General features: G+C 50.7%; 2 protein-coding genes across 6 annotated transcripts in view; both read left to right on the top strand.

The window, feature by feature from the left end:
- Positions 1–5,859, top strand: part of FAM20B (FAM20B glycosaminoglycan xylosylkinase) — a 33,971-nt gene extending 28,112 nt beyond the window's left edge. For all 5 annotated transcript variants that reach the window (XM_081026169.1, XM_081026173.1, XM_081026171.1 and 2 more), the window contains one exon: positions 1,961–5,859. In XM_081026169.1, coding sequence (XP_080882295.1) covers positions 1,961–2,192 — 232 coding nt within the window. In that variant the 3' untranslated portion in view covers positions 2,193–5,859. The remainder of the gene's footprint in view (positions 1–1,960) is intronic.
- Positions 5,860–9,577: 3,718 nt separating this feature from the next.
- Positions 9,578–22,984, top strand: TOR3A (torsin family 3 member A). The gene is made up of 6 exons (XM_081026174.1): positions 9,578–10,185; positions 11,341–11,454; positions 12,099–12,364; positions 13,863–14,041; positions 21,214–21,338; positions 21,888–22,984. Exons 1-6 carry the CDS (start codon positions 9,921–9,923, stop codon positions 22,136–22,138), a joined length of 1,200 nt encoding a protein of 399 aa, XP_080882300.1. The 5' UTR covers positions 9,578–9,920; the 3' UTR covers positions 22,139–22,984.
- Positions 22,985–24,712: the final 1,728 nt, after the last annotated feature.

Here is a 24,712-nt window from a genome sequence, read left to right as displayed (position 1 = left end):
GCATCACTTCTATTGGTCCACTCCAGACACACTGGGACCATGTAAGACGGCCCCTCCTGGCTGCTGGCCTTCTCTTCTCTTCTCTTCTCTTCTCTTCTCTTCTCTTCTCTTCTCTTCTCTTCTCTTCTCTTCTCTTCTCTTCTCTTCTCTTCTCCATTTTTTTTTTACTAGCTATAATGTTCTGCAGAAAGTGTTTACCCAGGCAACCCTTAATTATCTTCATTAATATTGGGAAGCAGTGATACATACAAGTCAAAAACTGTATCTTTGAAGGAGGATGTTTTTGTATTGATGTCAATCTGGTCCAATCAGGAGAAAGGATATGATGGGTTAAACAGGAAAGTTTAGTATAAAGAATTAACTCTGATACAAGAGTGACTATAAAAGAAAACTAGGGCAGCGAGCACCCAAGGAAGGACAAACTTGGAAGGGTACCCCCTCTCCAAGGCTGGGATTTGGACCTCAGTGCAGCAGATGTAGTTCAGCCCACTGGATGGCAGATAAGTTTACAGGCGGGAAGGAAGCAGCTCTCCACAATGCAGGCGGGGTACAGGCGGTCAACCATCCAGAATACAATGGGGTACAGCCAGTCAACCATCCAGAGTACAGGCACGTTATAGGCGATCAACCATCCCGAGTACAAGTGGGGTACAGGCGGTCAACAATCCAGAATACAAGCGATACAGGCTGTCAACCATCCAGAGTACAAGCGGTGTACTGGCAGTCAGCCACTGGTGTTCACATGGGAGGGACAACTCAGTAGAAACGCTCTTGGCTGTAGGGAGGGCACGTTTGTGGGTCTGCCGAGGGACTCGGACACCACAATGGGGAGGTGGTTTTTGGGGTACTGGTTTCCATGTCAGGAGCGCCTCAGGAAGGTTTTCACCAGGCCAAGGCTGCAAGATCACCAGGGCCTGCCCTAGGAATGTGGCCAGGGCAGCGCTCCATTTGGTGGCCTCCCCCACGCTCTACTGGCCCACTGTGCTGCAGCCGGAAATAGCTGGAGAACCCCTTTCTGAGAAAGTTTAAGAGGAAAGATGCTTAAATGAAACTTGTCCATTATAGCAGGCCATATATGAGCAGTGAATTTGGAGCTGAGAGGTGGTTAAGTGGTACCTTAGTCACACACGGGAAGCTCTGATCCTCTGGACATTTGTAGTATATTAGAATAGCGAAACCACACTGCCTCTGTGCTTGTTTGTCCTTCCCATGCTTGCACCAAAGGTGGATCTTTTTAAATAGTTGCAGAACAGGCTGCCTTTTTTAGAGTACAAGTTTTCCGCATACCTAGTAATTCCCACAGTACCCACAGGGAAAGCAGTACTTTTCTTCTGAGAAAACCAAAAGGTCCTCTTTAGTTGGTGAAATAATTAAGGAAAATAGGTGGCCTTACAATAACCTTTTTCTATTCATAATATTAACGGTAAATTCTTTTTAATATTCAAAAACATAGAAGAAAATTAAAATTACCCATTAAGATGTAAGGATAATTTCTGTTAACATTGTAATGACTTCATTCTGTGTGTGTGTGTGTGTATACATATTTTCTTTTCCCCACAGATTTGGAGTGAAACGGTTTGTTTTGACTCCAACTTTCCCCCCACCCAACATTATATCATGGACATTTTCCCATGCCACTAAATTTTCTTAACTGTTTTTAATGTCTGTGTGGTATTTCCTTGAATAGATGAGCCATAACTTATTTAACTACCAATTGGTGGACATTCAGATTGGGTCACGTTTTCCCTGTTAGCACAGTGAACATGTGTGTAAATCTTTGTATATATCTCTGATTACCTAGAAAAATTACCAAATGTGGTAATGTGACGTACTAATAATGATTTCTTTAGTTGAGATATTGTACATAATTATTTCTTTACTTTTGTCTTCCAAGCAAGCTTTAAACTCCATTTGATAGTGAGAGGTTTTACGTAACCCGTCCTGAAACGTTTTCTTCCAGCATCCGGGTTTCCACCTGGAACAGGCTGAACTACCTGAAGACCAGTGGGCTGCGCTCTGCCTTAATGTCCGCTATGGCCCATGACCCCATCGCGCCAGTGCTCTCCGAGCCTCACCTGGACGCCGTGGACCAGCGGCTCCTGAGTGTCCTGGGCACCGTGAAGCAGTGCACTGACCAGTTCGGGATGGACACTGTGCTGGTGGAAGACAGGATGCCTCTCTCCCACTTGTAATCTCAACACAAAATCAGTGAAACTGCTTTTTACAAAGATAGAGAAACAGCACAATCAATTCCAAATGGTGTGAGATGGACTGGAAATGGCCAGCAGCCATTTATCAAGTTGTGGTGATAGGGGGCAGGGTGGCCTTGGATTTCTGTGGTGTTTTCTGGAGTAGAAACTAACGCAAAGACTACAAGTTCCGGCCATGGAAATGTTCCTGCTGAATCACCCGTGGACTTCCTCGGCACTGCCCATTCTAGCAGTGGGTGTCAGCGCTGGTCAGTCTGCATTCTCATGCCAGGGGACAGACCAGGGTGCGACGTTCGGATTGGTTCTGGAGGGTGTGTTTTGAGTTCGTCCTTAAAGTCCTTTTGCCACACCTGTGGGTTTTCTGAAAACACTTTGCGATCTCCTGAGTCCTTTTTTACCGGGACTAGTCAAATTGGGAATTTTACTGCCTCCTGAGGAGTGGCAGCAAGTAGAACCTGGCATTCTTTTGAGCCAAAAGAGCATGCTCTGTTGGAGGGGATGTGTTTTCTAAGGTAGAAGAAGAAGGACAAAAGCAGGAAAGATGTTTGGGCTTTTAAGGAATCAGGTGGTGGTGCTTCTGATCATTCTTAGAGGCGGGAAGGAGAGAGACAGATCCACTCGGGAGAACTGGAACTGGGGAGAAGACTGAATTACTGAAAAGCAGGTTCCCTGTATTCACATTCTTAAGGTGTGTAAGAGTCAGTGTGACTTGTACCTAAGTCAAGTCTGCGTTCTCACAGTTGTGTCCAGATTAACCAAAAAGTTGTCTCTAGAGAACAATTGTTACAACTCAAACACGATTCTCTCATAGAGACTTTTTTTTTCCTTTTGCCCAAAGGAGGCAAATCCTTTCCAAATTAACAAAGCAAACTGAAGTAATACCTTGAGTAAGAGTTAGGATGCCTGTGATCTCTGCCATCCTAATTTCTCTTCTGGAATGAATTTCCACCTCTGCCTTTAAGGCATTTGAAGCTGCTGTCCCCAAGAGATTGGCAATCCTGTTTGTGCCTTTCTTGTGAGAAAAGCCAGCTCCTCCTCCAGTTGCTAACGCACATACTGCTGGTGGCTGGACCTGTCTTAAGATTGAGCCATGCGGAAGACTGGAAACAAAGATTTTAAGCCTTCTGAGCCTTAAAATGAAGGAGGTTGTACCAGGAAGAGCCTTAAGATTTTGACTTATATCAAACCCTAATTTCATCATTTGATCTTGTTCGGAGTTCTGAACCCATGATGTAGTACTGTTCTTATGTCTCACATTGGCACTCCCAAATTTCAGGTTGCTACAACACAGGTAGTTCTGGGCTCTGGCCAAGAGATTTGCCGTGTAAGCAGTTGTAGCAGAATATCGGACCAGAGGACGACAGGCCTGTGTGCCCCTGTGCTCTGAGCTATGTGCTCTCATCCTGCATCTTGTCGGTGCTGTTCCGGTGGGCACTTCTGTCAGGCAGAGACTAATATTTAAACAGTGTGGTTGAAGACATTCAATGCCAGCCACTGGAGACCAGTTTCAAGCAACCACCTTTTTAAAAACAGTTTAGAAGTTATGCCCCAATGTCCTGGCATTGAGTGATAACTGAGTAACCTGTAAGTACTTTAAAATAGCATGAAATTAGGATACTTTTGTGCTTTGTATATACATTTTGAGATGTACACAAGAATGGGCTCAGTTATAAAAAAAAAAAGGTATTGAATTTAAGAAGACAGATAGTAGCACAGAACAGTGAAATTGTGTTAAAAGGAGGCATTGATTCCAGTTTTAAGGCCACGTACTGTGTGAGTCCAGAGAAATTTACAACTGAGCTTGAGGATACCTTAGTACGTACCCCAAAGTGTCAGGGAGCTGGCTAGCGGGAGATGGGAGGGTGTCAGTGCCACCCTCCTTGGTAAGTGTTAGTTGAACTAAATTATGGACTCATGTTCTTTCAGACACTTTATTATGCTGTAGTGAAATGAATGAGAACTGTTCTCAAACTGGGAGCTTTATTCATAACGTTAAAGGCCGAAAATTCTGCTAAGGAAAAGAACAGAAGGGAAAGCCGCTTTGGAAATGTCTCACCCTTGTGTAAACCATTGCTGAAATTGTATAATTTCATTCTCTCTCGCTGTTGTTTTAAAATTCAAGATCTTAAAGGTGTTCAGATCTATGGTAGTTAAAGTTAGAATTATGCCAATAGAGTGATGTGAGATGGCACTAAGAATATACATTTGTGTTCTAAGTCAGGATCGGATTAAGCTGGAAAAGTGTGTTTAGGTGAATCTTGGAGAAAATTGACCGTAAATATGTAGCCCTAAAATTCACAAATGCTAAATTCTGTCTGAAAAAAAGAGGTAGATATCTTTTTAAAAGATTTGTAACACTGTCCTCTTTATGATTTATTTATTAGAATCCAGCACTATTACAGTCAAACAACTCATTGGAAAGGTTTTTGGTCATTCCAAAGTAGGGTATGCCTAGCTAATATCTAACAGTTGGTGTGGATACAGCTTAATATTATAAAACAAGGAAAATCAGAACTGACTGCCATGTCGGGTCCTCGTACTTCTTAAATATGTTTATTCTAGAGTTTGAGTGGGGAAATATAAGTATAGAGGTTTCATTCTAAAACTTTTTTAACATGAGGCTATATTGTGGGTTTGTCCCAAAATAATTTTCTGTGCAAAACAAATGAATAGGCAGGATCTGATTTGCTCAGAGTATTATTCAGTAATGTGTTAGTAAGGCAGCTCTCTTTGTTTGCACTCAGGATTAATATGTCAAATGAAATTTAAGAAGGAAATGGGAGAATTTGGGTACATTCATTGCATGTTATTTTGGGAAAGATGAATCCTACACATGGCAGTTTTTCACTGTCACCTGAGGGCAGCATGTTCTTCCAAAGAAATCCATCTTTACTCAAAAAGAAAAAGGCTTTTGGCTTCCCTCTCCCATCTACCATATTCCTTCAACCTCCCTTCTCGATGGCCTCTGTATTATTATTTGACCAGTAAATGACCACACCTCGATGATGGTAAGACAGCATCTGTCAATGAGCTGTCTCGGATGAGTGAGCTTGAGCTTCAGAAAACGTGAGTAAAGCTATCTGTATGTATATAGTCATATGTATTTTAGCAAGAAAAACCATATTTATTTTGACACAGGGAAACATTGACTTACGTTGCTGAAGAACTTGAAGCTAGCAAAAGGTTCTCAGTCTCCGAGAGTGGACCCTCAGTGACATAAAGACCATTCCTTCAGCAGACACTTGCTGAGCCCTGGCTACGCACACAAATGAGCCAGGGCTGACTTCATGCAACCTGTTTACAGGGAAGGCCAGTTTTTCTCCCTCCGATTCCTCAAGTCTGGGTTGAAAAGGTAGGGACTGGGTACTATACTGCCACAGGTTTTTAAGGAACGAAGGTGTTACTCACAAATATAAAACGTTTTGGGGGGAACTGGGAATAACTTACTGGGAAGCTAATTTATTTGCTTAAAAGAGAGGTTTAAAAACCACCACCCTGTTTTGATCTGCCAAGGATTTCCTCTCAGAGCTGTTGCACAAATAGAGGTTGTGCTTGCCAGATACCAATCAAGACAGATGTGCACCTAAATTTCTAATGTGTTCCATGGTTTCAATTCTGAAAACAATATGAATAAAGATTTTAATAAGTATTGATGTACATGTTTTCCTCCTTTTTCCTCCATTTCAGGATATTTCCAGTATTTTCTTTTCTACCTGTTTTGTTAGGGAACAGAAGATTACATCTTCTGCACAGACTAAACTTCCACAGGGAACCGTTTCACGGTATCTGATGAGTAAGGCCCTTATGCTTCCCCACAAGTCTTCAGAAGGCCCATACCAGCTTTTGACCGGACCAGAATTTTCCACAGGATATTTCTTGGGTGCTTTTGTGTATTTCCTGTGTTTCCCCGAAAATAAGACCTAGCTGGACAATCAACTCTAATGTGTCTTTTGGAACAAAAATTAATATAAGACCTGGTCTTACTTTACTATAAGACTGGGTCTATATAATAATATAGTATAATATAATGTATATAATACCAGGTCTTAATTTTTGCTCCAAAAGATGCATTAGAGTTGATGGTCCGGCTAGGTCTTTTCTTCGGGAAAACACAGTAGTAGTGACTCCATTCTTTCAGCAGCATTTTAATTTTATTTTAAATTTTTATTGGGGAATATTGGAAAACTGTTCCTCCAGGGCTCATCAGCTCCAAGTCGTTGTCCTTCAATCTAGGTAGTTGTGGAGGGCGCAGCTCAGCTCCAAGTCCAGTCTGTTTTTAATCTTTAGTTGCAGGGGGCGCAGCCCACTATCCCATGTGGGAATTGAACCGGCAACCTTGGTGTTGAGAGCTCGCGCTCTAACCAACTGAGCCATCCAGCCACCCTCTTGCAGCTTCTTTAGAGGTAAAGAATTCTGAATCCTGAAGAACTTGTCTACGCGGTACCATCAAGGCACAGAAGAGAAGACCAGGTGCCCTGATTATGGTTGTTAGGACACCCAGATTTTCAACTTTTGAAATGAAACTCTAGCATCATAAACCTCAACCAGACAACTGAGCAGATTCTTAAGACGTTTTTAGTTGATGGGCAGCACTGTGGTGTGCGCTGGTTTCTGGCATTCATACTGGAATACCGATGGGAGGCTGAAGAACGTCTTCTCACCTACCACATCCGATCCTTTTCCAGTCTTCATTTACTTCTCAGGCATATCAGAAAAACTGCTATTAAAGCTTGAAAAAGGCAGCTGGGAGTAGGGGGACGGGTGTGATTCCATTGGGGACAAATTTTACCCGTGTATTTGCCTATAACTAATTTTTCGCAGCCCTTTTTGTGAATTAGACACCAGAGTGGTCATAACCGCTGGTGTAGTATGGGTGGGTTTTGTAAGGTGAGTTGCTATATAAATCCCAGGGGATAACAGTACTGTCACAGTTTGTAAAGTATTTGGTCTTCAGCAGACATTTGGGCACTGCGAGCTGTGGTGGATGTCATCCAGATGGTAATGACTGTCCCTTTCCTCAAAGGGCCTGTAGTCCTAGCAGAAGAGAACTGCTTGTGAAGCACCAAGTGCCTCAGGCATGATGTAAGTTAATTACAGTGGAAATAAGGGGCAGGTAAGAGTCCTGGGGATCGGGAGGGTGAGAGGAAGGCAGGTCCTACATGGAAGCAGCAATTGGCCCAGGCTTGATGTGTGTGGGACCCCTGACTCCAGAAGCAGAGCCTCTGGGCTGGAACTCTGTTGTCAGCACCTGGGTCACCAGAAAAATTGGCGATTGTGCCCTGTCTCAAGACCATAGTCTCATTTGCCTGCATGATGGCCTCAGTTGCTCTGTGGCGTGGATGTTAAAGGAGCTGTGAAACATTTCATTTTATGTTTTTAGACTTTGCTTTTTAAAACATGCCAAGTTTACTTGGAGATAAAGACTTTTTACCCCAAGATTGTCTTCAAGGCAGGTGTGTTCTGCCTTCAACAGGGTGGGGAAAATGTCTCCTGCAAAGGTAAGTCCCATTCAGATGACTCAGTTGAAGGTGCTGGGTGCCCATTTTCTCTTAGAAAGACTTGGTTACAATGCAGATTTTGATGGAGTGTGTTTGGGGCCTGAGATTCTGCATTTCTCACAAGCTTCTGGGCGGTGCCAGCGCTGCTGGTCCTTGGGCCACGCTTGAGCAGCACAGATAGGGGTTTGTTTGCAAAGGAATAATAGCTGCTTGTCGTTTTCACAGCCGCGGCTAGGTGTCCCCACCACCCGGGACGACTGCTCCTAGAGTTCCAACCGGCGGCCTCCAAGTCCTGAGAATGAAATGTTAGCAATTTACTGAAACTTAGAGGCCCCTCTAAAAACTAGTGTTTGGATTCATTGTTTCCATGTGGGACTGAGTCTGGTAAAAAAAAAAAGTTTACTTGTAAGAAAAAAAATGTCTTGAAATCAAGTTGATGCCCAGGAATCTTCCAGCTACCTACTTCATTTACCATGAAATGCAAAATCCAAACGAAAATACCTCAGAAATTAGCAGTTAACTCTACATGAAAGTTAACAGTAGACAGAGAATTATTTCCACAGTCTTGAAACTTGGAGTTTTAAAAGAAATCGTGTTAATACTAGTATTTTACCAGCATCAATTCTCCTGTACACGTCCCTGGTATGAATAAAAGCAGTCAGGCCTCCTGCCGGCTTTTCAGTGTAACACCTGAGGTATCCCAACTAAGGTACTCACTCCCCTGGCTTCCGTGGCTGCGGGAGGAACGGGGGAAGCAGTGTGACGCTGAGGCTGCCTGGAGGATTCACTTTCCTGTCGGGAGAGCCCAGCCTCAGAGCCACCGGAGCCTGTTGTGACGTCGGTTCTGTCTTGAAGGAAAGAATTCAGTCACGAGACAGAGTTTGTGCAGCACAGGACAGCAAGAAGTTCACGGGTAAGAGCGAGTGCACGCCGAGGCACGGCGTGGCTGAGCCCAGAGAGGGTGCAGCCTCTCCCTACGTTGTGTGCGAGCTTCAGTTCCTACGGGCAGATGCCCCTCTCCCTCTCCAGTGCCTCGTTCTCCCGTCTGGCCCCCAAGGTTGTCCGAGCCCAGGACGATGGCCCTGAGGAGCAGGGCGTGTGTTCCGGTACGCAGGGTGGTCTCTCTCTCTAGCTTCTGATAATACATCCCTTGGATCAGGGGCCCGTGTGAGCCTGGAGCCCTGCCGGCCAGTAAGGCATCGGGGTCCCGAGTGGGGGCAGCCGCAAGGGGTCTGGCCCCGAGTGGGAGCTGCAACGAGGGGCTTCCTAACCGGGCGGGGCCTGTCCTGCTCGTTTCTGTCTGTCTACCTAACCCTATCAAGATGACAACACTCACGTCCCATCACTTCTAGACAGCAGTGTCTTCCCAGGACGAGATGGCTCTTAGGTCAGTGGCTTCAGTAACGTGTGATTTTGAAGAAAATGTATTAAGTTCTGAAATCTGCCAGCCCGGTCGCATGCTCGTGTTAGAAGGGAGCCCTGAGAAAAGGCCCTCAAGTCTTGCCACTGGTGTCCGAGAAACTGCTGTGGTCGTCAGCACTTGAACATTGCCAACTACGGACGAGAAAGTGCACACAGTAGCTCGCCCAACTTTTAAAGATGATTACACGTACATGACACCTTAGGATTTACCCACGACCCCGTGAGTTTCCGACCCCAATCTCTCCAGGCTGGAGCCCACCAGCGTCCTCTGGTTTTCGGTGGACTCGCGCGTGGGAGCCTGCCCGGGACGCGCCGCGCCTCCACTTCCTGCTCAGGCCTCCGCCCCGCCCCGCGGGCGCCGCCCCGGGAGGTGAGGCCGCGGCCGCCTCACAGCTTGGCCGGAAGTTGATCTGCCGACCTGGGCGGGGCGCACGAGTGGCCTCGGGCGGCCTCGGGCGGGCCACCGGGCTTCCGGGAAGGAAGTGCCGGTGCTGACTGGCCGTTTCGAGACCCCCGCTCTTTACCCCCCCAGTCAGCCCAGAACAGGCTCCCGCCCGCCGGGGGGCGGTGCCCGCACTCGGCCGCGGGATGCCCTCCGCGCCCGCCGGGGTTCCGGTTCCGGGCGGGCGCCGCCTCGCCTGGGTCACGTGAGGCCTGCGGTTCCCGCGGCAACGCCAGTCTTCGGCCGGAAGGGGCCGCGGAGGCGGTGACACTTGCTGGCCCCGGATTTCCAGCCGAGCGACTTAGAATCGGGCGAGGCCGGGCGGCGGGTTAGGCTGCCTGCCCGGCCATGCCTCGCGGCCCGCGGCGTCCACTCTGGCTCCTGCCGCTGCTGCTACTGCCGCTCGCGGGTGCGTGGGGTCGTCGCGGCCCCGCGGGGCCGAGGGAGGCGGCGGAGGAGGCGGGCTCGCGACGGGCCTGGCCGGCCTTCCAGGGCCTGCAGGAGCGGCTGCGGGCGGCGGGCGCCCTCCCCAGACGGTACTGGACGCTCTTCAGCTGCCGCGTGTGGCCCGAGACCTGTGACCAGGACGAGGAGGCCTCCCCGCGGCCCCTGGGTAAGACCCGGGCACACGCGAGGCGGGAGCCCGCGGCGGGATGGGGCGCAGCCTTCCGCCCGCTCCTCCCCGCTGTCGCTCCCCCGGCCGCCCGGCAGGCGCCTGGAAAGCCGCCAGCTTTACCGCGGCCCCGCCTCTTGGGGACCAGGAAGCCCCCCCCCCACTGCCGCCCCCCCACCACTGCCCCCCCACCACTGCCGCCCCCAGCACTGCCGCCCCCCCCCTACTGCCGCCCCCCAGCACTGCCGCCCCCCCCACCACTGCCGCCCCCCCCACCACTGCCGCCCCCCCCACCACTGCCCCCCCACTGCCGCCCCCCCCGTACTGCCGCCCCCCCCACTGCCGCGCCCCCTTATGGCCCCCCCCCGCGGACCCCGCCCTTGACTCCTCCGGACAGCTCGGGCCTCTCGGTGGCGTTAGGCACAGAGCCGGGTTGAACACCCCCTCCCCACCCCGAGTCCCCTTTCCTGTGCTGCTTGTGGGGCCAGCGCTTGGGCCGGGAGTCCCGGGCCTGAGTTCTGGTTCCTGCGCTGTCGCTTCCACCTTGTGCGGCCGGATGATCCCCGAGGCGCCTTGCAGTTTTTGTCGTAAATCTAGGTCCAGTATGATGGTGGTCCTGTACCGCTGCTCCTAACGTCTTTCGTTTAGAGCAAAAGCTGTCTAATTCCCAGTGAATGGTTTTTGATTTGCTTTGTTTTGCCAAGGCTGGGTATATTCCAATTGGCATTTGACAAAAGAATTTAGAAGCCTTTGGGGTTGGCTGTGATCAGATGATTTTGGAAACCAGAGCAAGTGGGAAGAATGATAATCACCAGCTACACAGGCAGATAATCACTGTCTGTCTCCGGACTAGACTGCAAACCCGCAGCCAAGGTCGCGGCTCCTTACACCTGTGCTGCAGGTTTGTTGGGTCAGTTGAGCCTTTGCTGGAAGTGCATCTATAGTGAAGCCATCTGCTTCCTCAAAGCCTGTGGTGCCTACTCGTGTCCATTCCCTGGCAAGGTACAAAGAAGGCCCAGGGGAAAAGCAACGAGGAGTGGCTTTGGAGGGAGGAGAAGGGACAAGAAGAAAGGTTGTGCTGGGTGGCAGGGAGGCAGTACCGGGCTCCCCCTTCGCCTGGGCTCTGTCCCTGTCTCACAGCTCTTCCTTTTCCAGGCTGGAGCCTCCCGCTGTTGGGCCAGCAGTACCTGGATATCCTGACCACGTGGTACTGCAGCTTCCGCGACTGCTGTGACACTGGGGATTGTAGGATCTCCAACGACTTCAAAGGTTGGGCCTTCATAGCCCTAAGGGGCTAGAGATCTGAGGGAGGGGAGGCAGTTGAGGGGGCAGGGCTAGGGTGCAAGGGACCTTTCCGCGGCCTGCCCACAGCTGGCAGCACCCTCTGCCTCTCTGGATCCACCACAGCTCCCAGTAACCCTGTCTCCAAACCCTGCAACCTCACGGCGGAGAGGAAGGCAGGCCCAGTAGAGGACTTTGTGCACACTAGCTGCCCCGAACAGGTTGTTGAATTAAAATAAATAAAATGAGGGTGTCTCCATAAAACATTTAGGGAGTCCCGAAACTTCCAGGTGGGAGCTACCTCATGGGCCTGGGGGGCGGGGTTCCTCCTCCAGGCCTGGGGGGCGGGGTTCCTCCTCCAGGCAGGACTCTGCCAACTGTTGTGCGGGGTCTTCAGGACCTTCAGAAAAGGTGATTCCATTCTCTCCTTAAGTGCAATCTTGATTTCTCAAACTCTTCAGAAAATAGCTCTCGGGTCCCTTCTGCGGCCAGGCCTGCCCAGGGGCTTGTTCTGAAGCCCAGTAGATGGATGAGTGACCCCAGCGCAGAGATATTCAGAGGTGCTTGCTCCCTCAGGCCTTGCTGGCCCTGGGTACACCTCTCACTGTGGCCGCCTCTTTGCCGCCCCCTAGGCCTGGAGTCAGACCTGAGTGTGCGACTGCACGGCCAGCATCTCGCCCAGGAGCTGGTCCTGACCACGGTGAGGGGCTACTTAGAGCTGCCCCGGGCAGACAAGGCCCTGGCCCTGTCGTTCCATGGCTGGTCTGGCACAGGCAAGAACTTCGTGGCACGGATGCTGGCAGAGAACCTGTACCGGGACGGGCTGCGGAGCGCCTGCGTGCAGCTGTTCATCACCATGCTCCACTTCCCGCACCCCCACTCTGTGCACCTGTACAAGGTGAGGCTGGCAGCCCGACGAGCAGCCCTGTGCGCGGGGAGGGGGGCCCTGAAGCCAGCCCTTCCTCACAGGGGTGGGCCCTGGAGCAGCCTGGGGGCCGGGGCTGGGGGACAGGGGGCCATTTCCACAGACCCTGGAACCCACACAGACGAGGCCCTGACGTGGGAGGAAAGACTGATACTCCAGCCCACCTGTCCCCGCGCTGTCTCCTTAGCAGCCGTACACGAGTCCACACCCTGAGCTTACACAGAACCCACGTGTGAATTTCGTCGTACAAGTAGTGGAAATGTCACAGGAAATGTGGAACAGAGGAAGGCAAAAACTTTATCTCATCTCCCCACACAGACACAACCAGTTACCACTTTGTGTACTTCCTTCAAGTGTTTTTCCCCGTGCTGTTTTATGTCACTGGAATTGTCACAGAAAGTTGCATGGCTTGCTGGTTTTTTTAAGAGGCATGTCGTATCATGTGATTTTCCACAACTTCCCCAGATCGCTTATTATAGGCCAACATGTAGAGGGACAAAAATTGTGCTGCTCTGCTATTCTCGGTTTCTTCCATGAAGATGGGTAGTGTTTAAAGCCGGACAACGACCAGAACCCCGCTGTAGCCTGACAGAGATGACTGCGTCTGTCTTTGGTTTTCAGGTCCAATATTTGGAGTCTGATAACGTGGGAAGATTATATAAGCCTCTGAGGACAGAGATTGGCTGAGTCAGCTGGCAGTTTCAGTGGGGCCTGGGAGGGCACGGGCAGAGTGGAGCAAGGGCAGGCGGCCGGCCAGGGCTTCCCAGAAAGAACTAGCTGGCCTTGGCTGGCGAAACTGCTGTGGATCTCAGCTTCCCCAGAGAACTGCCAGGCACACATACACACCCTCACAGCCTCTCTCACAGCCGTGTCCTCTCACACACACTCAGGTGACAGGGCCTGAAGCCAGAGTCACAGTGAGTGTGAGCTCTGCCAAAACCCCCACCCTGGGCCAGGCGCTGGCCTGGGAACCCTGCCAAGCAGCATCTTTTCAACCCAGGGCTACCTGGCCTGGACGGAGAACCCGTTACGAGTTGGCTGGGTCCCAGACAGGGCCTCCCCAAGCCTCCGCCCGAGTTCTCAGCCCAGTGCCAGCAGGTGCTCTGCCCCCGGGAGTTCAAGACGGGTCTGGCCGCCTCTGGGCACTTGAGCCTGTCTCTGCCTGTCACCCCTGTATTAGAGTGGGCCTCCTACTCCCTGGGAGGGTGAGTTGGCGGTTCTAGGGCCTCATCCTGGAGGGGACGGAGCGGGCTGCAGCCTGTGCCCAAGGGCCCGCAGGCCCTCCCTCCCCCAGTCGGCTTTCAACCTCAGGGTGCCGGAGAGGCCCCTGGGAAGCTTGTTGGCGGCGGCCGCCCTAGCCCCACTCCCAGCGGCTCGTCCCAGGCGATCTCCTGCGGGCGGCCTGGGCCCTGTACCCTGGCTGGAGGCGGGGCGTGTGCCTCCCGATCCCCAGCAGTTCCCGTATCTGCAGGAATGGCTGACAGACCAGGTGAGGAAGACGCAGGCGCGCTGCCGCCAGACCCTGTTCATTTTTGATGAGGCCGAGAAGCTGCATCCGGGACTGCTGGAGGCCCTGGGGCCACTCCTGGAACGCCAGGCCCCTGACACCCACAGGGCTGAGTCCCGGAGGACCATCTTTCTTTTTCTCAGGTGAGGTCCGAGGGCTGTTACCTGGCGTGTAAGCTGGCGGTGGAGCGCTTCACGCTCTCCCAGGCTGCAGACGCTTCTCATCAAGGGAAAGCAACACGGCAGGAGAGAAAACAAGCCTGGCTGCCTGCGCTGGTGGTGGTGGGAGCCTCCTGCCTGCGTTCTAGCCCCACGGCAGCCGGGGAGACAGGTGCCAGCATCTAGCCTCCCCCGTGGTCCTGGGGACGGGGACGCTCCCTTCGGACTCTCCAGTGGCGAGGGCCGCTCACACTCAGGGACTCCCTGTCGCGGCCCGCGGCAACAAGGGCAGTGAGGAGGCGAGAAGGGGCGGTTTGGGTTAAGTTTTTAAGAAAGAAACAAACAGAGACATAATGCAGTTAAATCTCTCCGAAGGCCAGGGGTCTCTCAGTCTCAGAGGACTGGAGCCCAGAATAAAGCTGGCTGGAGGCTTTTATTGAGAGGCACAAATACAAAAAAGTAACATTGTTTCTTACATGGTCTGTGAGGCTTAGACCTCATAACAGAAAATGTTTATTCCAATACACCCTTTGTCTGTAAACAGCGGAAGCACAAGGTCCCAGGATGTTTTTACGTAAAGTAAAAACATCTTTTACCTAAAGATCCTTTTCAGGATCATGTCTTTCACATCGTAACAACTCCGTTGAGAGAAGTGGAAACAGGTGCAAGGGGAAAGCCAGAGCCCGCAACAGACTTTCCCAGACAGGGGGAAGGGGAGGCAAGGCCCCTTCCCATACCTGTCCAAGGCAGCTCGTTTGGGGTCCCCACTCGGTTCCACCTGGCTTAGGTTGTATCTCCCGTGAGATATCTTACCCGTATTTGGCTGCAAACCATCTTTTGGGGACCAGACAGAGAGACATAAGGTGTAAACACAAGGATGGAACAGAGTCCCAGAAAGGCACAATCTCACAAACTCTTCTTTCCTTAAGGAAAGACATGAAGGGACAGTTGGCTAGGCTGTTGTGCGACTACACTCCCTTCTTAGAAGAGCATTCAGGTTGTTGGCTTTTCGTTGTTGTTTTGTAAATTGAGGTATAATCGACTTTTAACAGTATATTAGTTTCAGGTGCATGACTGACTCTGTATATACAGGCGCACCTCCTTCTGGCGTGCGCTTAACAGGTGTGGTTTTTTACAAATTGAAGATAAGACCCTCCACCAGCACAAAGACTGACTCACTTTATTGCGAACTTGCTGGATTACGATGGTCTGGAAACCAAACCCCAGTGTCTCCGGGGTGTGCCTGTATCGGGAAATGGTCACAATTAGTCTAGTTAACGTCTGTCATCAGACATACTTACAAAACTTTTCTCTTGTCCTGAGAACTTTTAAGATCTACTCTCATAGCAACTTTCAAATGTGCAATTCAGTAGTAACTATAGTCACCAGGCTGTGCATTACCTCCCCAGGACTCACCACTGGGAGTTTCTACCTTTTCACCTCCTTCACCCATTGCCTCCGGCTACTGCCAGTCTATTCTCTGTTTCTATGAACTTGGGGTTTCTTTTGTTTAGATTCCACTTATAAGTGAGATTATGTATTTGTGTTTCTCTGACTTATTTCACTTAGCGTAATGTCCTTAAGGTCCATCCATGTTGTCGCAAATGGCAAGATTTCATTGTTTTTCATGGCTGACTAGTATTCCATTGTGTATATACGTTTTCTTCATCCGTGGATGGACATCAGGTTGCTTCCATATCTTGACTATTATGAACAAGGCTGCAGTGAACATGGGGTGTAGATATCTTTTCAACTTAGTGTTTTCGTTTTGTTTGGATAAATACCCAGAAGTGGAATTGCTGGGTCGTATGCTCTATTAATTATTTGAGGAACCTCCACACTGTTTTCCATAGCGGCTGCATCAGTTTGCATTCCCACCAGCAGTGCAGGAGGGTTCCCTTTTCTCCACATCCTCACCAGGATGCCAGGATTTGTCTCGTCTTTTTAATAATAGCCATTCTAACAGGTGTGAGGTGATACGGTTGTGATTTCATGTCCCTGAGGATCAGTGATGCTGAGCACCTTTCCCTGTGCCTGTTGGCCATCTGTATGTCCTCTTTGGAAAAACGTCTATTCAGGTCCTCTGCCCCTTTTTTTAATCAGAATGTTTGGAGTATTTTGCTGTCAAGTTGTATGAGTTCTTTAATATATTTTGGATAGTAACCCTTTACTAAATACATGATTTTCAAATATTTTCTCCCATTAAATAAGTTGTCTCTTCCTTTTGATGGTTTCCTTTGTTATACAGAAGCTTTTTATTTTGATGTAGTCCCACTTGTTTTTGTTTTGTTGTCTTTGATTTTGGAAATAGATCCAAAAAAATCATCTAGACCAATGTCAAGGAGTTTACTGCCTATGTTTTCTTCTAGGAGATTTATGGTTTCAGGTGTTGTGGTCAAGTCTTTAATCCATTTTGAGTTCATTTTTGGGTGTGGTGGAAAATAGAGGTCCAGATTCATTCTTTTCCATGGGCCAGTTTTCCCAACTACATTTATTGAAGAGACTGTGTTTTCCCCATTGTATACCAGGGGTGCCAAGTGGACACTTGGCAAGTGTACCACTTGTTTGCTGTAATCAGAAGTATCTGGACGTTGATGGCAACCACTCTTGAGCACCTCTTGTAATTGCAGAAGTCAAACGTGACTTTTATTCATCTTTTGTCATCAGTATATATTATTACAATTTTAATAGTTTTCCTTTCTTAAAATATGTATACATTTTTTGGTACCCTCTGTATTTTTGGTTCCTTTGTTGTGCATTAATTGACCACATGTGTGTGGGTTTATTTCTGGATTCTCTGTCCTGTTCCACTGCTCTGTGTTTGTTTTTATGCCAATACAATGCTGTTTTGATTACTACAGCTTTGTAGTATCGTTTGAAATGTAACTCACTGGGAATCCCGTTAGAAGAGCGTTAAGTTTTCAAGTCAGCAAATTAGTTGAAAATCAAGTACAAACTACCCTTGAAAATTCTCAAGGTAGAACCAGTCAGAGGGTAGTTCCCCACGAAGGCCAGCACTGCGTGTTCTGTCCCCAGCCTTGGAAGGTGTGTGTCTTCTCTGATCATAAGGAAGTCACTGGCTTGAAATTCGGGGTAGTGTGTTGAGTGAGAAGCACTGCCTGCCTCCCAAGTGGCAACCCCACCTTGCAGGGCTCTGCACTGACCGCTGCGTTACACTTCCTGTTTTGTCCCGCTGGGCGCCCCAGGCTCTGGAAATGGCTTTGCAAAAAGAAAAGTGAACTTAGAGTTCAACTTGTCCAACCCTCTATTTTCAGGGAGGCTCCAACTGGCAATGTCCTGGCCAAGGTCTGTTAGAAGTCAGGCCGGGGTCCCTGTTGGCCACCCTGGAGCGGAAGGCAGACCGCTTGTTCCCCCAGCCCTCCCCCTCCGCAGGCCAGCACATGCTTGTTAGGGGGTTTCCCCAGCTTTAGGGTGTACCCTGTGAGGGTGGAGACCTAGGGGATCTGGTTTGACACCCAGGTTGGAGAGTGTGAAGGAGCCCTGAAGGCCAGATCCTGTGTTACTGAGGACAAGATGGAACCAGTTTAACCACCAGGCGGAGGTTTCGGTGCGTTGATGGCACCACAGTGCTTTGTGAAGGAGGGCACCGGGGTGTCCCGAGGTGGTGGGAGGAGAAAAGCAGCAGTTTTCTGATAGGATTGGCTCTGTATTATTGAGCAGCTTGTGTGGCAGCCTGAAGACAGCTCGTCCTGTCGCAGTGAGCGAGGTGGAGCGCGTGCAGGGGGCTGCAGACACCAGGCCTTCCCACCGAGTGGAAGGCAGCCGGTGACCAGCTCCCGCGGGGTTCCCTGTTGTAAAAATGCGTTGACTTGGTGCAGTTTCTTCCTCTGCTTGGCCTGAGCCTGACTTCCCCTCAACTTGGGTTCTGCCCGGTTCTCCGCACCGGTGCCAGGATTTCCTAATGTGACCCAGGTGACTGCTAGCTACCTCTAGACAAATGTTTGCCTTTGTAGTGCGTTGGTTTCGGCACCCCAGCGTGCCCTTTCCCCCAGTGCCCCAGACTTTGTGCACTGTCCGAGGTCACCGATGGACCATGAATGGTGGAGGCAGGACCCTGTGGCCTCTGCTACCCCCGGACGGAGAGGCGGCGCCACACCTGTGCCGGGGATGTGGCCTCAGTGCCATCCCACCCTCTGAACCCTGAAGGTTTTCAGGATTCTAGGCAAGACCATATATTTGAGTCTGTTAAAGAACAAAAGTGCAATTGAGTCGATTTGAAGATCTACTTGGCTTTATTGAGTGATTCATGGATCGGGCAGCGGCCCATGCAGCAAACAGGAGCTCCGAGCCGCTGTGGAAGGTTTGTAGAGGCAGAAGCTGGACAGGGCAGGAGAGCCATTAGCAAAAGAAAGGGTTGTTTCAGGCAAGGCTACCTTCCCTAGGGGCACGGGGTCTTCCTGGTGAGGTGGGAGAGGCACGGTTTGCCGCACCTTCCCCTGGGGGAAGGAAAGGGCCTGCGTGGCAGATGACCTCACTGGTACTGACCAGAAAATTCCAGACAACTCCCGGAGAAGGCTGACACTGCGGGTAGGTCAGGTATCACGTCCAGGCCCAGTGCCATGGCATGCGCTTCAGCACAGTGACTCCATTTTTGGCCTGTGATTTAACAAGTTTCTGGACTTGATTTCTGCAATGTGTCGTGGGGACTCTAGTGTTTGAAAGAAAAGCACCGCTGACTCGAAGTGCTGGTGTGAGCCAGTCACATGCGTGTAAGGCCAGCAGTTTCCTCTGGAAGAAATTCCAGAGCCTGCTGTCTGAGGTAAGGAGTTGGTGGTTTTGCGGGCCTGCCCTGTGGTGCCGTCCGATGGCAGAGGGGCGGAGGCGGCAGGGAAGCAGGGAATGGACTGTGGGCAGAGCACCCCAGAGCTGGGTACCAGGAAGCTACCTGCGAATACTTTAACTAAGTAGAGATGGCTCCAGAAGGCTCACGGGGCAGGACAGGAACTCCAGAGATCAGAGCTATTTTCGTCTTCTCACTGAAGCTGCAAAGTGGAGAGGGAGGGAGATGAATGGCTGTGCTCAGAAAAAGGAAGGACTTGTACTCCAGGGCTTAGAAAATGCCTATCGAATATGTACGTGTTGACCATTGCACCTAAGGTAACCTAAGGAGTGCATCTTACGTTGTCTAGTCCAATGCTCTCACTTTACAAATGAAACTAAGGCCTGGAGAGTAACTGACTGGTTGAGTCAAGTGTACATCTGTCTTTTAGGAGGGACTTGGCAGTTTGTTATTCGAGTCCTGCCGAGGCCGGGGTCCCCTTCCTTTGGGGTCTTAGGGCTGGTGGGATTGCATGTTGGCCCACATTTTCTGAGCACCTGATGTGTGCTAAGAACCATGGGTAAATAGGCTAAGCATCTGCTCTCAAGGAACTTGGTGTCAGGAGGCTTTCCAGGTGAAGTGGGGCAGGTACTGGAGTCCTGGGGCTCAGTGACTCCCACTCATCACCCCGTGCCCTGGACGCCAGCCTGTGCCCACCTGCCTTTGCTCGTGGGGAATAAGATGGGGCAAGCCATGGGCGGTTCTTACCTCAGCTGATGCCATTGTGGCCACTCGTGTGCGCAGATGACATGCCTGGCAGGGGTATGGGGCAGCCGTTTCCCTAGATGCGGGGACGTCTGACGGAGCAGCTGACCTTGAGCAAGAGGGCAGTGGGTTACAGGGCAGGGCAGACAGCTGCCCCAGTCTCCTTCCCCCGCCTGGAGGCAGGCAGGGAAAGAACCACGGGCACACAGGATACATTCAAATGCTCCCGTGCTTCCCTGAAAGTAAGAATCAGAAAATAAGCCCTCGCATGATTTCTCAGGAGGACATCCCATGAACATAAGCCCTAATGCGTCTTTTGGAGCAAAAATTAATGTTAACACCAGTCTTATTTTCGGGGAAACACAGGAAAGGGACAGACAGGTGAGTTAATGCAGCTGAGAGTGTCAGAGCTTCGTGGGGATGGACAGAAGGTACTGGACCCTCACTTCCTCCCTCTGTTGGGCCTGAGGAAGCAGCAGGGGCAGAGCCTGGTTTGTTTAAGGAGCTGTCAGGAGGCCACCAGGCTCAGTTGGTGAGAGGAGACGAGTGCAGTGAGGGGAGAGAAGTAGGCACCGGGCTGGGAGGGCCACGGGGGGGTTGGGGGGGCCACGGAGGTCGGGCTGCCAGCTCCAGGGCGCCACCTCCTCCCTCAGAGTCCCTGCTGCTGGCAGTAAGATTTCTTCTCATCCCTTTTATCCCTCATCTCTTGAACCCAGTCCTGTACTCCAGACCCCAAATTTCAGCTGCCTAAGGCCACAATGCCCGAGAGAAATCACAGCAAGTGCATGACACTGAACCGTGTGTGAACCCAGGCTTTCCTCCTCCCCATTATTCCCCTTCTGATAAGGGGCCGGGGCAGCTTAGGGCAAACACTGGTTTTCTCTGATGGCCTCCTTTTTCTCAGCCATCAGTTACAGGTCCTGTCAATTGCGCTCCTTACACTAATTCTTAAATTCTTCTCTCCTTCACCTCTCCGATCACGGACTACTACAGAAAGCTCCCTAATTTTCTGCGACCCTCCCACGCCTCTACAATCCAACGTCTGTGGCCCTCGCCTGATAGTCGCTCCACACCCCATGCTCCCGAGTTTCCTCAGTGGTTCTCCGTGGCCCACAACTGACATCCGTGTGCACGGCAGACGAAGGCGGCCTCAGCCTCCTTCCGTGCCCACACGCCTCCAGCCCCTGAACCTCACAAGCCCCGAGAGCCTGTGCTGACACACCCTTCCCTGACTCATGTCCCACGATCACGACGCAGTGGGCATTTGCTCAGAAGCCTCGTCCCTGGGCCTCAGCTGCTCCCACCCTAACACCTGCCACACGTACACCTCTCCTACACGTACACCTCTCCTACACGTCACACCATCTGTGCCCCTGTACCTAGTCTCCGTGTTTGTCAGAAGGGAGCAAGGCAGGGAGAGTGGGTGGCGAAGCAGGCCCACGTCTTCTGTACAGACCTTTGGGTTGTGACAAGATTTCCTGGGGGAGGGGAGGCCTCGGCCCCCAACCTCCATTCTTCCAGTCACCAACCGGTCCATGGCTTCAGTGGGGAAGTTGTCCAGTGGAACCTAAATATGAAAGTAATATCTGTGAACAAGCTCCTTCTCTTTCAGTAACCTTGGGGGCAATGTCATCAATGAAGTGGTCCTGAATCTGCTCAAGGCTGGACGGGCCCGGGAAGACATTCTGATGGAACACTTGGCGGCCCGCCTGCAGGCTGAGATCGTGGCAGCCACAGGTAACGGACTCCCAGCCACACAGAAACGGAGCCTCTGCTGAGAGCCGCAGGTGGGGTGCGCTGTACGTGGCAGAACTGGTGCTTAGGAGGCAGACAGGGTACCCAGGACCACGGGGCAGACCAGACAGTCATCTCGTCACGTGACGAGGCACAAGAAAAGTACCAAGAAAGCCGAACTCTTTTTCTGAAAATGTTTTGAAAAAGAGGAGATGCCCCACCCTGGCAGTACCTGCGGTGGCCTGTGAAGCCTGTGCCTCAGGCTCGGCCGCCGTCCGAGGGGCGGTCACTCTGCTTCTTGCCATCGAACGAAACCGTACAACTGGCAGTCATCGCCCCCTCTCTCGCCTCACCTGCGGTACAGCCATTGCTAACCACGCGTTCTTTTCCCTGAAAGGAGACACGGCTCCCAGAGTTGTCACACACTTCAGACTCCTCCTGGAGTAGCCTGAGGTCGCACCTGGCCCAGGCCTTAGGGTTGGGGACATCTTAAAACTCCAGTTGGGTGCAGCCTGCGGTCACATTCCCACATAACTTGGGTCTTCTTTTCAGACAGTGGCTTTGGCCACAGCCGTCTTGTGCAGGAAAACCTGATTGACTTCTTTGTCCCCTTCCTGCCGCTGGAGAAACAGCACGTGAGGCTGTGCGCACGGGATGCTTTCCTGAGCCAGGAGCTCCTGTACACAGAAGAGGCCCTGGACGAAGTCGCCAAGATGGTGGTGTATGTCCCCAAGGAAGAACAAATCTTCTCTTCTCAGGGATGCAAGTCTGTTGCCCAGAGAATTAACTATTTCCTGCCTTGAGGGCTAGCTGGAAACTTCCCGAAGCTGCCTTCCTTCCACTACCAAGACCCTGGGCTGGCTGGCATCCAGCACTAACACGGTGTAAAGGAAGCCAGAGCCGTCCTTACAATCACTTGGTGCCTTACAGAGCCACACTCCCAAACGTGGGCCTGGGCCACATGCACAGAGAAACCCATCCCCAGTTTTGCCCGCAGACACTTGGACTTGGGTGTTGGGCCTGAGCCTGCAGGATCCTCTAACAGAGAAGGGAAAACGAAATTCTGCTCTCCGGTGGCAGGAGGTACGCCTTGGGGGTGCAGGTGGATTCGTTTGCAAGTTGTCATTCCCAGAGGGAAGCTGGGCAGCTTCTTCTATCTGGGCAGAAGATCAGCAAAGCGCCTTGAAGAAAAAAGTACACAGAATAATTCTTTAAAAAAATCATGTCAGTGTAGGCTAAGATTTGTTCTGCTCTGCAGAGAACTGTTTTAAAGTTAGGGCTTGATATGACCATGTCATAAGTAAACATTAAAATTTTATATTTTTCTAAAACCTTCAGCCCCCTTTCTTAATGAGACCTAGCAATCCTGGTCACTCAGCAGAATTCCAAATGCCAGGTAACCCTGAGGATGGCGGCGCGGGGCGGGGCGTGGGGACACACGCGGGCACGCAGAGCTGCCAGGGTGACGGTCCGGTCTGCCAGGTAACTTCAGTTTGCTTTGCTGGGCTGGGCTGTTGGAACCGCTGGCTGAAAAGGCTTCTTCCACAGCATGTTGCTCTTACATGTGAAAACGTCACTCCCGTGCTCCCAGCTTTAAAGTCGTTTTTGAGGCTTGAATGGCCACATGTAAACACGTACGTTATGCCTCTAGCTCATGTCTTTTCCTTGTCTTGGTTCTTCCCTTTACCACACGTCTGGAATCGTATTTGTCATCGAAATTGAAAACCCTCCCAGCCTCTCATGTTAGCCCTGCTGAAATGGAACACTTCTGTCTCTCCCCCACTTAACACCCGATTGCACTCATTTACTCACATAACTACCTCAAAGTTAGGGAGTGTGTAGCCCGAGCCGCATCACATATCCACTAAATACTCAAAACGAATTAAAGGATCTTAGTGTCACCATGGGACGAACACTGTCTCAGGCTAGAACGTCCCAGAAGGCTACGTGGGCCTCTCACTCCCATGACATACCCAGCTCGAAGTTAAGAGGGACATTCTATGCTTTATGTCTCAGAGCCACACAACTGACAGCCTTTTAGCCCTGGCCGGCCATGTTTGATGTCATCCAGGGTCTAAACCTCTTACACCCGGGGACCAGGGCACAGCAGGACGCAGTGGTTCTGAGCACATCTCTGGAGCCAGCGTGCTCGAGGGCCATGTCAGCCACCTACAATGTGGGGCCACAGGAAAGCTAGTAACCTCGGTTTCCACTTTTGTAAAAGTGCACATAACTGTACTTACCTCCAAGTTGCTGTGAGGATTGATCTTTATCAAGTGCTCAGACAGAGCTCTAGCTGTTTAATAATATAAAAACCTAGGAAAACTCATTTTGGCACCATCCTCCGAGGCTGGGCTTTCCCCTCCGTTCTAGTTCTGGGGACTCTGGTTGGCTGAGGTGTGTTTTAGTAGCCAGCACCCGAGAACTTGCCGTGCGCCGTGGCCTGTGCTGAGCACTTCACAGCTGTCATCTCGTGTCATCTTTAACACTGACTTAGGCACCAGTTTCATCACCCTGTAACAAATGAGAAAACAGCCCTGAGAGGTGAAATATCTTGTACAAAGTCCCAAAGCCCAGCGCCCATGCATTCATGACTGGTTCTAAGACACTTTCCAGATTTCCTCAATGGACAATAGCCTCAGGTGTGGAAAAGGTTACAGTAATACGAGGGAGAACACACGGGAGGGTCACTGAAGACTAAAACAAGACGCCCCTGAACTGAACCAAAAATGGGCCTAAGAAAAGGAAGGAAAGTGGAACGAGAGGAGGTGTACAAGCTGATGTTTAACAGCCATTCTAACCGGACCTCAAACGGTACCACGTCAGTATATCCTACAGCGACCTAATTAAAACAGGACTTCTCAAAGCAATGGCTCATTTTTATAAAACTGAAGACCTAGTCAAACAAGAATAGGATGTTTCCTATTATCAATGCTACTTTGACTAAACATTTGTAGAACTTATTTGCAGTTGTCCTCAGAATGGACTTTGAAAGAATTAAGTCTCATTTTACATTAAGCTCACATGGAGGGATGGACGGACGGATGGACGGACACACACATACATTACTCACCTTCCATACCAGCCGGGCTCCAGATGATACCTTCGGCCATTTCCAAAAATGGAATCCATCAAAGGATGAGGACTCTCTGCCATGGAGCACATTGTAAAGAATGTGCCAGCGGGGTGCTGGCTAACACCCGCCTCCTTACGTCTATTTTATATGGAGAGACAAATTCTGCTTACAGTCCCTATCGGTTAAAGTTTTGGGAGAAACACTCCAATCACAAGCCTCCTTTGCCAATAAAATATTGCAACCTTTATTTAAAATAAAACACAAGTTGGCAAGCCTTGTGAGACAACAGGCAGACAGCATT

This window comes from Rhinolophus hipposideros, assembly GCF_964194185.1.
Source record: "Rhinolophus hipposideros genome assembly, chromosome: 19".
Lineage (NCBI taxonomy): Eukaryota > Metazoa > Chordata > Mammalia > Chiroptera > Rhinolophidae > Rhinolophus > Rhinolophus hipposideros.
This window is presented reverse-complemented; position numbering and strand designations above follow the sequence as displayed.